The sequence below is a fragment of the Phoxinus phoxinus genome (assembly GCF_949152265.1).
Source record: "Phoxinus phoxinus genome assembly, chromosome: 24".
Taxonomy (NCBI): domain Eukaryota; kingdom Metazoa; phylum Chordata; class Actinopteri; order Cypriniformes; family Leuciscidae; genus Phoxinus; species Phoxinus phoxinus.
In genome coordinates this window covers 2199110-2212500 of record NC_136899.1, presented here as the reverse complement: position 1 = coordinate 2212500, position 13391 = coordinate 2199110, and the positions used below count along the sequence as shown (strand labels likewise).

The window sequence follows — 13391 nt, the reverse complement described above, 5'->3', positions numbered from 1 at the left end:
TTTTGACGTTTGATGTCAGGTTCATTCAAATCCAAGCTTATAGTTGAATATGTAGTGAATATATGATTAAACAATACTGTAAGGAAAACTGTAAATTCAGAAGTTGTTTAAAATGTTAGATATTCTTTTTAAACTTCATACTTTCTGTATTTTTTTTCTGATTACAGTAGGATTGTATACAGTTCAAAACTTATGGCAGTTTCTCACGTATGAGGTTATGATTTTTCAATCTCACCGTGTGTAATGTGTGTTCAGAGTGTCTGTTTGGATGATTATGAGAGCCATTTGAAGCCAAAGTTTAAACCAGATTAACAATAATGTAGTTTTGAATAAAGTGTTTGGGCAATTATTTTTGTGGTTTTGAATTTGCAGTTTTTTATTTTATTTTATTTTTTTTTGTTTTTTTATTACAGAGTAAAATGACAAGACAAGCTTCAAACCCCCCACCCACCTCTCCATGCATTCATACCACAATCATCCACACATTCATAGTGTTATCACAAAAAAAATCTAAATAGAAGGAAGTACAAGGCAAATCGAATAACATAAGAAACAATTAAAAAAGTAAATAAATCAATAATACCAATCAAGAATCAATAAACAAAATACCACAGAATTAGCAAAACATGTATGCCATGACACATAGCGCATCTTTAAGAAAGTACACATAATATTTATATCTCTAACTCAAGTAAGCAGACATTCCATTTATTTTCATGCTCAGTTATTCTGTTGTTATTTCCTGCTATAATTGTTTCCAGCGTATACTGATGAAATACTCTATTCCTAAAATGTTTTATACATAAATTTGATAAAGTTTTAGCTTTAAAAATAAAAATTTTACCCATCAAAATAATCATGTTCAAAAAGTGTATGCATTTACCCTCAAAGACACATAACAAAACATTCTGAGGTGTGATTTACAAAACAATATCCATAGACCTTAACCATAATAGTATACTGACCCAAAACTTAGCCACATGTGGGCAAAAATAAAACAAATGCATCAGGTCCTCCTCCTCATCCCCACAGAACCTGCAACAGGGATCCTTTTCTATTTGCCATTTGTACAGAGATTTTTTTGTTGCAACAATTCTATAAAAGATTTTAAGTTGAAATATTCTGGAATATGAATCAATTGTAGTTTTATAAATTGTTCTAAAATAATCTTTCCACAAAATTGGATCATTAAATTCATCATTAAATTGAATTTGCAGTTATAAGAAGTGTGTTTCAGGAAGTGTGTCTTAGCAATTAAGCACAAATAAACATAAAAAATCTGCACTAATCTAATTAAATAAATGTATTAATAATGAGACAAATGCAATACAAGTGAAAGCATTTCATATTATTTCTGTTCTATTTGTATTCATAAGACCGAAAGTTAGCATAATTTCAAAGACAATCAATGAAGCAATAAACATGTGAGCCTCAAACATGTCAAATAAATCATATAAGGATGATAATCATAATTGTCCCATATGGCCGCTAGGTGGCAGTGCTGAGTAATACAACTAACAGTTTCTATAGTCACTGTTTTAATGGGCATCATTTAAAATTATATCTGTTTGTTTATTACAATATAATAATGTGGTCTTGATTTACAACAGTATCTTACTGCAGAAACTCTTTGCATTATGCTGCTGGTAATTTCAAACAGCAAGAAATGACTCTAATCAATAGTCTTTCTGACATTTGCTAACTTAGCAGATGCTATTTATTCTAAGCAACTTACAAAAGAGAAAAAAATAATTTTCAGGATCCTATATATATATATACACACACAGTATATGAAAACAAGCTGGTTGGTTTATGCTAATGTGGTTTTGGAGGAGAACCAGCATTTCATAAAGAAAGTGAATTTCATTTCTTTCTCTAATTCCTGCAGTTCCTCTTCCAGCTTCTTGGCCAGAGACACACCACCTCCAATTTTGACATCATATTCCTTCTTTAAATCTTCATATGTCCTCTTCTCTTCTCTTTTTTTTTTTGTCTTTGTTACATATATTTTTGCTTCTGTGACATGTTTGCTGTAGTGGCATTTATTTATGCACACTGATTGCTTCTCATAGAACTGCAGCGTGAGAGATTTCTGACCCATCAAAAATCTGGATAAACACAGTTCTCCTCACAGACACAGTTCTGCAGCACATCGCCACGCTAAGATCAATATCAACCTTCTCTTTATAGGACACTTCAACTTCACACTCAAAGTTCTTGACATTCTGCTCCAGAGCTTCTTGAGTTTATAATCGTACTCCTCTCTTCTTGATGTTTTCCAGTATTTCAGCTTTTTCAGGCTCATTTATTTCCTTCAGTTTCTCAATCAGAAAACCAATGTGCTGAAGTGTGTCCAGAGAATCAGTGTTGAGTGCGATCATCTGCAGAGTTTCCACACAGTGAAAAGCTTCCATCACCCGCTTTATTTTCTCTTTCTCTAATTCTTGCAGTTCTTCTTCCAGCTTCTGGACCACAGACACACCATCTCCAATTGTGTCATTATATTTCTTATATAAATCTTCATATGTCCTTTTCTCGGTCTTTGTCTTTGTTATATATTTTTGCCAGAGACTCCCTACCTCCAATCTTCCTCAGAGCTTCTTGAGTTTGTTTCAGCTCATTTTTCTTTAGTTCTATCATTTGAACACGATTACAGATATTTGCCTCCAACTGCTTTCGTTTAAGCAACACATCTCGAGTCATCTTCAGGGATTTTGGTTGTATTGTGTCAAGAAACTTAAACAATCCTTCCATTCCTCTAAAACTGAGATTCCATGATTGATCCCATATCATTTCATCTTCTTCATCATCTTCTTCATCATCATATTCTTCAGCAGTTTCTGACTGACGGTTGTCAAACAGGAAATACACTGGCTGATTCTTGTCATTCACGGCACACTTGACTTCAGCCTCTTTAACAGCCGTCAGGACATATTTAGGTCGAGCTCCATCTGAGTGTGTGAAGAGCAAGATGATGTTTTCAGCAATATCTCTCCCAAATAAAGACTGAACAGCATCAAATATATATCGTTGTCTGTCAGAGAGTCGATTCTGTTGTGCATTAATCACCAGACACACTGCGTCTATTTCATGAATCCCTTCTGCAGATTCACTTAAACTAAGCAAACTCTCAGCGATCTCTTTATCTTTCTCAGCTCCACGAGTGTCTCCATATCCTGGTGTGTCGATGATTGTTAGATCGATTGGACTCTCTCGTGGATAAAACCCATAAACAGTGATGCTGGAGGTCTGACTGTGAACTGATGATCGGTCACTCTGATCATCTGTGATCTCAAACCAAACCTTGTCTTCTCTCTTCACACCCAACATGTAGTTGATCATCGTGTTGATTAGTTTTGTTTTTCCTGTTCCTGCTTCTCCGATTATCAGAATGGTTTTATGGGGTTTGTTTGTGTCCCTCTCTCCAAAGATCATTTTTCTATATGGTTCAGATTGATCAATATTGTCTGTCTTTGTTTGGAGACGATATCGAACAGGATTTCCATCTTCAATTAAGATGCTTTTCTTGATGAGATAATTTGTGTTCTGTATGTAAAGCACAAAAACACAATAACAATAAAGATGGGCATGCATAAATGTTGTACAATGTCATATTTTGAAATCATCATCAAATTATAAAATGTGCACCAACATCCCTGATATAATAAAGGCCCTTTCACACTAACTCAACCAAGAAAAAAGGTAAGCATTATACATTTATTTGTCATTTTCCCCTCATATGGTAAGTGTCAGTTTAGAATTGTTGTAATGTTTTCTGTTTTGTATACATTTGTAATTAAATTATTTGTTACGGTAGTTAAATTGCATCTGTAGAACATTTTATTATTTAGAAAATCAGTTTAGCTGTCATTTATCTGTATATTTGTGCAATATTATTTCTGCTGTCTGTGCTTTGGTTTGCCTTTCTGAAGCCTGAAGAAAGGCCTGGAATGTTGCTTACAGCAGACAATTATATTCTAGTGTGTCTCATGGTAAAAAGACCCAAAAATACCTATAGGGTGTGTTACCATCTTTGGAAAAGGATGTATGGTATATATGGTATAATAGTCATTTTCTGCAGAAGATTATTGGCTTTGTTGCAAAATAAAGTCTCATATTTCTGGCATCAAAGATTTCTGAGAAGTGATTTTTCACAAAAGAGAGAAACTACAACACATCCCACTCGTCTTGGCTAGGTTACCTGGTTACCTACAATAGCCCTTTAATGGGACGCCATCAGCAATGCTTTAATGTGAGGAGGATACAAGTCATGTGAAAAGGCCTCAAGATTATAAAGTTCTACAGCTGATATCTCATGAATGTTCATCATACCTTTGTGATAACTGTGATGACATCAGATTCAGAGATGTAGTCGAGTTTTCCCACCGCTGCACATTTAATATTGTACTCAGTATCTGGTCTGAGATCAGTCAGAGTAACTGTGTCCTGGTTCTTTGACACAGTTTGAGATCTCCAGTCTTTCTCGTTCTTCATTTTATACAGTAATTTGAGCTCCTCTGTAGCAGGACCCGGTGGAGACACTTTCAGATCCACTTGTCTATATCTGACATCTTTCATTATTGGGCAGTCTGGTTTTGATGGAGACGTGAAGCAAACAGCTTCATTACATCCATTTTCATACAGCAGAATGCAGGAACCTGGATGCTCTTCATGCTCTTTTATGGAAACCATAAATTTAGTGCTTTTACTGCTATATGACGTCATCAGCTCTTTAAATGTTTTCAGATGTTCTCTCATTTTCTCCATGATGCTTCCAGTGAGCCACGATTGAGACGCCACATCAGGTTTCTTCTGAGGATTTCTCATCATTTGAGGATTCATGTAATTTTCTTGCTCATTAAGCAACTCATCTGACAGCTCAAGAGAACTGAACGTGTAACAAAACACATTCTCCACCTGAATATCAGACAAATATGAGTCCAAACTTGTGTTCACTTCGGCTCCAAAGTCCACTAACTGTCGAAGAAACTCATTAACGGTGTTCAATTCATTATCTTTCACTGTGATCCACTCTCTCAGACTCTTTTCATTGAATGGAGATTTATCATGAGCTTGAAGAAGATCCTTCAGAGCACACGACTCTTTCTCACAGGCTTTAACTGACTGGATCACAGATTTAATTCGGTCACTGAAATCTTGTCGATACGTTTGGCAGTTTTGCAGCATATCTTGTATTTTCTTATGAAGTGCACTAACAGTTGTTTCTTTGATGTTTTCCAAAAGTACACTGCACTTGTTTTCAGTCCAACTGAGATTTTTGATAGCAGACTCTTTGTCCTTGATGAGATCCTGGTTTATGACTGTGAGACGCGTCACATCACTCTCTACGGTGTAGTCGAGTTTTCCCACCGCTGCACATTTAATATTGTACTCAGTATCTGGTCTGAGATCAGTCAGAGTAACTGTGTCCTGGTTCTGTGACACAGTTTGAGATCTCCAGTCTTCCTCTTCCTTCATTTTATACAGTAATTTGAGCTCCTCTGTAGCAGGACCCGGTGGAGACACTTTCAGATCCACTTGTCTATATCTGATATCTTCAATTATTGGACAGTCTGGTTTTGATGGAGGAGTGAAGCAAACAGCTTCATTAGATTCATTTTCATACAGAAGAATGCAGGAACCTGGATTATCTTCCATTTCTTTTGATGCAACAATAAATTTGACTGATTTGCTGTTGTTTAAAACAATCAAGTGTTTAAATTCCCTCAGGTTGTTCCTCATTGTCTTTTGGATGTCAGACGCGAGCCAAGTCTTGTGTTCGGGTTTCTCCTCATTTTTTCCTTTTGTTGAAGAACTCAGGAAGGTCTTTTGTTTAGAAAGCAGCACATCTGTCCAGCTCAATGATGTAAAGGTGTAGCTGACCAAATGTTTAACTTCCAGATTCATTAGATTTTTATTGAGGTTGTTTTCTACCATTGCTCCTGAGTCATTCAGTTGTGTGAGCAATGACTTAATAATGTCAGATTCTTCCTCTTTCTCTTTCAGCCATTGTTCAAGAGCGCTTCTTTCAAACGGAGATTCCTTATGATCTCGTAGAAGATCGATCAATGCTGTGTCCTCTATGAATTTCCCCCGGATCTTCGGTAACAGAGAGCCGAGTTTCCTCACGAGACTCAATCTGCACTGGTAGCAGTTTTTCTTCATGTCATTGATTTTGTCATGAAATGCAGTAAATGCAGAAGCTGGCGTGTCTATCAGAAGATCACTGCATTTCATCTCAGTCGTACTCAAACTCTCAATTACAGATTCAAGATCTGTGCTTAAACCTGTGCTGATTTCATGTTGAAACTTTACAACTCTTGAGAAGAGTTTGTCCAAAGGATAAAGCCAAACTCTCAGAGGAACCGCAAGCTCTTTGTTTTCTCCCAGCAGTTTCGGAAGATCTTCAAAAACCTTCATAGCATCTTCAAAAGTGGTCGGGTTACATGGTAGCTGGAAGTCGCCATGAAAGGTACACTTATATTTTTGTGCAGCAGTCTTCTGACTGTCATTCAGTTTAATGTTTGCACCGGCTGAAAAGCTGATTAGCTTCTCAAAGACAGCTTCTACATCTACGTCTATCACTCTCTTGTCCTCATCAGAAGAAACTTCTCTATCAAAAACAAAGCATGCATCTGCTCCGTACAGCACTGCGGTCACTACATGTGTGCCAACTTCATCTTCATAATGAGCCATGTTTCCAGCCAAGTGGTTCATGATCAGTTCTTCAAACTTACTGGTGGAATGATAATGTAATGTCAGTCTCTGTTGACTGAATGATTTCTTGGTGTCCTTGAGATATTTAGCAGCTCCACTTACATTGATGAGTCCTCCTAAAAGACTCAGTTTCAGACATCCATCAATATTCAGCAATCTAGACTTTTCCTCAATCGAGTCTGAAGCGGTGACTGTGAAATCTGTATTAATTTGCGGTTTCTTGCTTATGTTCTGCTGCAGCTGCTCTTGACTCCAAAGTCTGATTCCTGTAATGGAGAATTTTGTTTAAATGTCTAAATACTTTATTCATTAAACAGTAATTTAATCAGCCCCTTTGCAAAGTGCAACTTGCATTTTCTTACCAGCAGAACAACAACACATTATTTTTGTGTTTCTTGTCCCCATGGACCATTCTCTTACATTTAATTTTATATTTAATGTATTAACATAGTCACATGCATGACTCAAGTGAATCACTAAATATAAACACTGGCTGACAATCACATTAATTGTCACAGTGTCTGGTTTGAGTTCCCTGGGTCACCACTAGATGTCCTCCTTCCCCACGGTGTTTGTCACATTCTGAACTACATTCCCCACGATCCTTGTTCTTCATTGCACTCAGCTGTCCCTTGTCACTAATCATTGCACTCAGCCAATTCCCCATTAGCATTGTCATTTCCCTGTGTATATAACCCTGTCTGTTTTAGTATGTGTCACGGAGTCCTTGTATATTATCACACCACTTCTGAGTTCTGCTTTGTTGACCGTTTTGTATTGTTTTATGTTTTTGGATTGCTTCTCTGGTTTTGACCCCTGCCTGGACTGTTTATGAGTACGGATAACCCTATTAAACTGCGAATGGATCTAACCCCTGCTTCCCGTGTGTGGTTTGTGACAGAAGGTCTCTGTCATGAATAGATCCAGCGGTAAGGGTTTTCGTGGCTCTTCCCCAGCCATCAAGAGGGGAGGTTCGAAGGAGGTTCCACCGCGGATGAAAATTTTTCAATGTTTTGCGCTATGGGCCCATCAAACGGAGGAGATCATAGCGACCAAATCCCCTGAACCTCATTCAGTCAGACAGGAATCTTTTGAGGGAACCTGCCTGGCCAAGTTTTCTGGGACCTGTGGAGGCCGCAGGGGAGGAGGTACTAGAGGCGACTTCCAGCACCACTCTTCGCCTCAGTCTTTCTTCCACCCTGGGCCGGTGATGCTCGACCCAGAGCTCCCTTCACCGTTGTTCCTGTCCCGCCTCGAGCCTACTCCTCGCCATCGAACACGGAGGAGGAGGAAGACTTCCTGCCTCTTTAATGACCCGGAGGCCGTCCCCTCCGAGCAGCCCGCTGTCGTCCCGGAGGCCATCCCCTCCGAGCAGCCCGCTGCCGTCCCCTCCGAGCAGCCCGCTGTCGTCCCGGAGGCCGTCCCCTCCGAGCAGCCCGCTGTCGTCCCGGAGGCCGTCCCCTCCGAGCAGCCCGCTGTCATCCTTGAGATTGTCTCGGAGCCGCCCACCATCAGTCCTGCCACGGCCAAGAGAGCGGTCTTCCTCTTTTATGCGGTGGCGGTACTGCATGCGTGGAGGAGGCACAGGATGTCTGCCGTTCCAGAGACTGTCCACATCACGTCTGCCGTTCCAGAGACTGTCCACGTCACGTCTGCCGTTCCAGAGACTGTCCACGTCACGTCTGCCGTTCCAGAGACTGTCCACGTCACGTCTGCCGTTCCAGAGACTGTCCACGTCACGTCTGCCGTTCCAGAGACTGTCCACGTCACGTCTGCCGATGCAGAGACGGTTCCTGTGCCAGAGGCTGTTCCCGTCAGTCCTGCCATGGCCAAGAGGGCAGCCTCCAAGTCTGGTTGGAACCCTGTACACTGTGCTTCAGCCGGTGGTGTCTGTTCCAGTTCCTGAGCCGGTGGTGTCTGTTCCAGTTCCTGAGCCGGTGGTGTCTGTTCCAGTTCCTGAGCCGGTGGTGTCTGTTCCAGTTCCTGAGCCGGTGGTGTCTGTTCCAGTTCCTGAGCCGGTGGTGTCTGTTCCAGTTCCTGAGCCGCCCGAGGGGTCGTCTCCTCCGCCCTGGCCGCCCGATGGACTGCCGTCTCCCCTCTGGCCTCCCGATGGACTGCCGTCTCCCCTCTGGCCTCCCGATGGACTGCCGGTTTCGCCCCTCTGGCCTCCCGATGGACTGCCGGTTTCGCCCCTCTGGCCTCCCGATGGACTGCCGGTTTCGCCCCTCTGGCCTCCCGATGGACTGCCGGTTTCGCCCCTCTGGCCTCCCGATGGACTGTGTTTCACAGTGTCACAGTCACAGTGTCTGGTTTGAGTTCCCTGGGTCACCACTAGATGTTCTCCTTCCCCACGGTGTTTGTCACATTCTGAACTACATTCCCCACGATCCTTGTTCTTCATTGCACTCAGCTGTCCCTTGTCACTAATCATTGCACTCAGCCAATTCCCCATTAGCATTGTCATTTCCCTGTGTATATAACCCTGTCTGTTTTAGTATGTGTCACGGAGTCCTTGTATATTATCACACCACTTCTGAGTTCTGCTTTGTTGACCGTTTTGTATTGTTTTATGTTTTTGGATTGCTTCTCTGGTTTTGACCACTGCCTGGACTGTTTACGAGTACGGATAACCCTATTAAACTGCGAATGGATCTAACCCCTGCTTCCCGTGTGTGGTTCGTGACATTAATATTGCAAACATCATATTGCAGAGCTACTAATAAACTCGCATCCTGTACCAATTCTTACCCTCTAAAATGTAAGCCCTAAAATGATACTGTTTTTTTTTTCAGAAAGCTTATTTCATTTTGATATTTTTTTCTATTTTTTAATGTAACTTTTTTTTACCTTTCAATTACTAGATTTTATCAATAAATAATAAATAAATCGAATTTAAGCAGATTCTTCACATTATTTCAAAGTAAATAAAGAACTCAACATTTCATGCATAACCCTGTTAATTAACTTCATAACATCTTACATTGGGTGGGTGTCTCTGCCAACCTCTTGTGGATTTTTTTTTTATATATAACATGATATTTCATGACACTTGCCACTAGATGGGGATATAGCTCTATGGAGACAATTAGCAGTTCTGCTGGGTCCTAAAGTAATTTCTGTTCAGTATAGATTCAGATACACATGTAGACATTATAAAATATTATTTTGGTAAAGTTTTAGCACTTTTAGTTTGAATTTTGAGCATTTTTAGGTTTTTCTATGTGTACTGAAGCATCCCTCGCATTCCATTAATTCCCATGGAGGTCAAATTGACCCAAAGAGGGAAGGATTTGTTACCGTTTTTTTATTAAAATCACATAAACTTCTCGAATCCAGTAAAAAAAAAAAGTACTGCATGTGGGTTTGTGGTTCAAGTGCCACAAAAGTCCTAAGATCTTGGACCCAATGATGAACACTACATTTTTTAATTATTTTTTAAATTGAGTTGCAGGTCCAAATGACTCGAGGATGAGAAACTATTCAAAGAGCAAATTAATAAAATAAATGATTAATGAAAATAAAATCAGAAATACTGAAAAATACACAATACAACTAGTAAAATCTCAATATATCACATAACATGTCTGATAAAATAGTAATATGTTTGCTATGGGGATTTAAAGGCCGTAAGATGTGAATAAGTGCTGAGAAAGCTTTTCATTTAGAGATTTGCAGAGGCCTACATTAATATTGCTAAATGATTTAGTACATTTAATATTGCAAGCTCTTTACTACAATTGCATAAATAATATATAAGTTATTTTATTCAAGACTTCACAGATTTGGATGAACAGTCGTTGATCACCTGGTACGAGAGCATCTCTCCTGCAGTCGTACAGCATCCCCAGCTGGAAGGGTCTCCCTAGAGCCGCAGTCTCTATTGAATTCACTCCCACTGGATCCATGCTAGACAAAACACAGTGAAGAAGAGATCAACCAGTGAAATTGTGATAGAGATAAGTACGGTGGCCGAGAGAGCTCAACGCGCTCCAACTGAAGAAAATACATGCAAATAGAAAAAAAACACATGCAAATAAAAAAACAAATGCAAATAGAAAAAAACACATGTAAATAGAAAAAAAACACATGTAAATAGAAAAAAACACACATGCAAATAGAAAAAAACATGTAAATAGAAAAAAACACATGTAAATAGAAAAAAAACACATGCAAATAGAAAAAAACATGTAAATAGAAAAAAACACATGTAAATAGAAAAAAAACACATGTAAATAGAAAAAAACACATGTAAATAGAAAAAAACACCCGCAAATTAAGAAAACATCTTCAACAGTTTCACAACACAGTTGTGCTCCAAATACTCCCGATACCAGGGGGACAGTGTTCCGGAAGATATTGAAGCTTCCCCGGGCGCCGCCATTGGCTAGCGGACCCCCACCTGCTGTTAGCATTCCATTCACTCCCATTCATTTTGGTGTCACTTTGACAGCGAATAACTTTACATCTGAGGCGTTTAAAGACACCGTTTGTCCATTGTTTATTTCTAAAGAAACACGAAAATGTATAAAAGGCTCCATTACCTTGTATGTTACGTTATGGCCCCGTAGAAGCAGTTTTTGTAAAAATAGGCTAACGATTGCGTCATAACCGCGCGACTCTGTCGCACAAGTCGAGAAATTACCGTATGGACAGGCAGAGAAGCTCGCAAGCAATCGGGAGGACGTGGAGGCATAAAGTCAAGGGAGAAGCCCATAGAGAGTGATAAAGTTGCTCCAGCTGCTAGCTCATGGACAGCTAATAGACTCACGCTCTCCGTCTCTGCGAGATTCGGAAGGGAATGATTCAGATTTCTCTCGGCACAGCTACTAGAAGACCTACAGGTTGCTCACGTCACATCTACGTCGTCAAGCTCAGTTTGAGCCTGCGCAGTTCGCCTTGCGATCAGGAAGTGAGTGCTTCTAATTGACTTCACTTCTCTCCGTTGAAACCTATGGGGTCGCTGTGTCCAGTTTATATACTGTCTATGCCCGAAACGTTTCCCCGGAAACGTTTCCGTTGTGTTCTGTTCTATTTGCAGCGCGTTTCTGTATTTGGTTGTGTTGTGAACTTTTGCAGCGCGTTTCTGTATTTGGTTGTGTTGTGAGTATTTGGAGCACACGTGTGTTGTGAAACTGATGAAGATGTTTTCTTGATTTGCAGGTGTTTTTTTCTATTTACATGTGTTTTCTTCAGTTGCAGTGCGTTGAGCTCTCTCGGCCACCGTAGGATATGACAGATTTAAAAAAAAGCTAATATTCATAGCTATGAATTCGGAAGTTGGTTCTTAAATATGAGCTTTAGCGCCATCTGGTGAGTCAATGAAAAAAGCCCAATGCCTCAATTTTAATAAACGTTTGTATTGCAGGTATTAAACTTTTCCAAGTAGGCTAAATCAGCCCGAATTCAGTCTATTTTGTCTCACCTTTTCGAAGACAGTTGAGTTTCCACAGGAGTCTGGGTTACACAGCAATGCTGCTACCTATGCTAAAACACAAATAAAATATTTTTTCCACAAAAGACACAATGTCTTCTGAAGAAGACCTAACAAAATGTTAACTTTAGATTAGAGAAAGTCGTCATTTGAGTTTCCACTGAAAGACTGTTACAAGCAGCGCAAACTGTGATGTTTATGAAGAGAAGCATATTCATATTCAGTGTCGCCTAAATATGCGGATGTGTCAAAATACGATCGTCCAGAATCACGGAGAAGAAACAGAGGCACATTGACAAATGAAACATGAATTCACATAAATACGATGACAATGCATGATGTGTCTGTGTTCATCAGGCAATTATTTTTTTTATTTTTTTATTTTTACATTAATATATTCATAGCCTAGCTTATTATGTTTCAATTTGTGGCTCGCAATTGGTTTTCAAACACTCGCCGGTGAGTTATGGGCTGACAAAATGTATTAAATTGTCTTAAATATTGATGCTAACGTAAATTAAACTAATGCAAAAAGTTGTAATGCCATCTGTGCTGATCCGCCCACTTATTGTGTATGTTGTCTTTACTTTATATGGTCTTTACAGTAATCAGGTGATAATTAAGTTAATTTAATCTACTTACTGTTTTAGGATCCTTCCTGTTCCAGATGACTTTAAACTCTTGCAGGTAAATAGATCTGTGTATTCACAGTAAACTGAGGGAAACACCCTCATGGTCATGTGATTTAGAGGAAATATGCTGTTTGATGGCATTTGTAGAACAGAGGTGAGTCAGAGGTGACATTTCATTTCAGTTTTTAGATGAAATGTGAACAGTGTGTTTGTGTGGTAGCCTATGGCGAGTAATCCTCACTATTATTGACCATTTATTTCTTTATAGAAATAGTTTTTTTCCCTGTGATAATTAATTTAATGTTAAAGATTTTACCTGGTGCCCCTTGCATCAGAGCCCATTTCATCCGTCATTGTGGTTATGAGCTGTGTGGTCATTGTGTCCTCCGAAAGCAATCTTCGTTGACATGCTTCACTTTGGATTCCGCTAACAAAGCGATCACGTAGAGCCTCATCCAAACTTGCACCAAAGTCACGTTTCGACACACATTGTTTAAGTTCAGCAACATACTAGGACACAGTTTCATGGGGATTTTGGACACAGTGTTGAAATCAGAAACGTTCAACTATTATCAACGGCTTTGGTTCAAAATTTGCCTTAAAGGAACACT

The 13391-nt window shown here is 39.5% G+C and overlaps 1 protein-coding gene across 1 annotated transcript; it reads right to left on the bottom strand.

Moving 5' to 3' along the window:
• Positions 1 to 409: 409 nt before the first annotated feature.
• On the bottom strand, positions 410 to 12847 carry LOC306992516 (uncharacterized protein). Its single transcript, XM_079601485.1, has 6 exons — positions 12791 to 12847; positions 12140 to 12201; positions 10523 to 10623; positions 4333 to 6983; positions 2580 to 3546; positions 410 to 2485 (listed from the first exon to the last, which is right to left on the bottom strand). Exons 3-6 carry the CDS (start codon positions 10620 to 10622, stop codon positions 2247 to 2249), a joined length of 3957 nt encoding a protein of 1318 aa, XP_079457611.1. The 5' UTR covers position 10623; positions 12140 to 12201; positions 12791 to 12847; the 3' UTR covers positions 410 to 2246.
• Between the last annotated feature and the right edge of the window lie 544 nt (positions 12848 to 13391).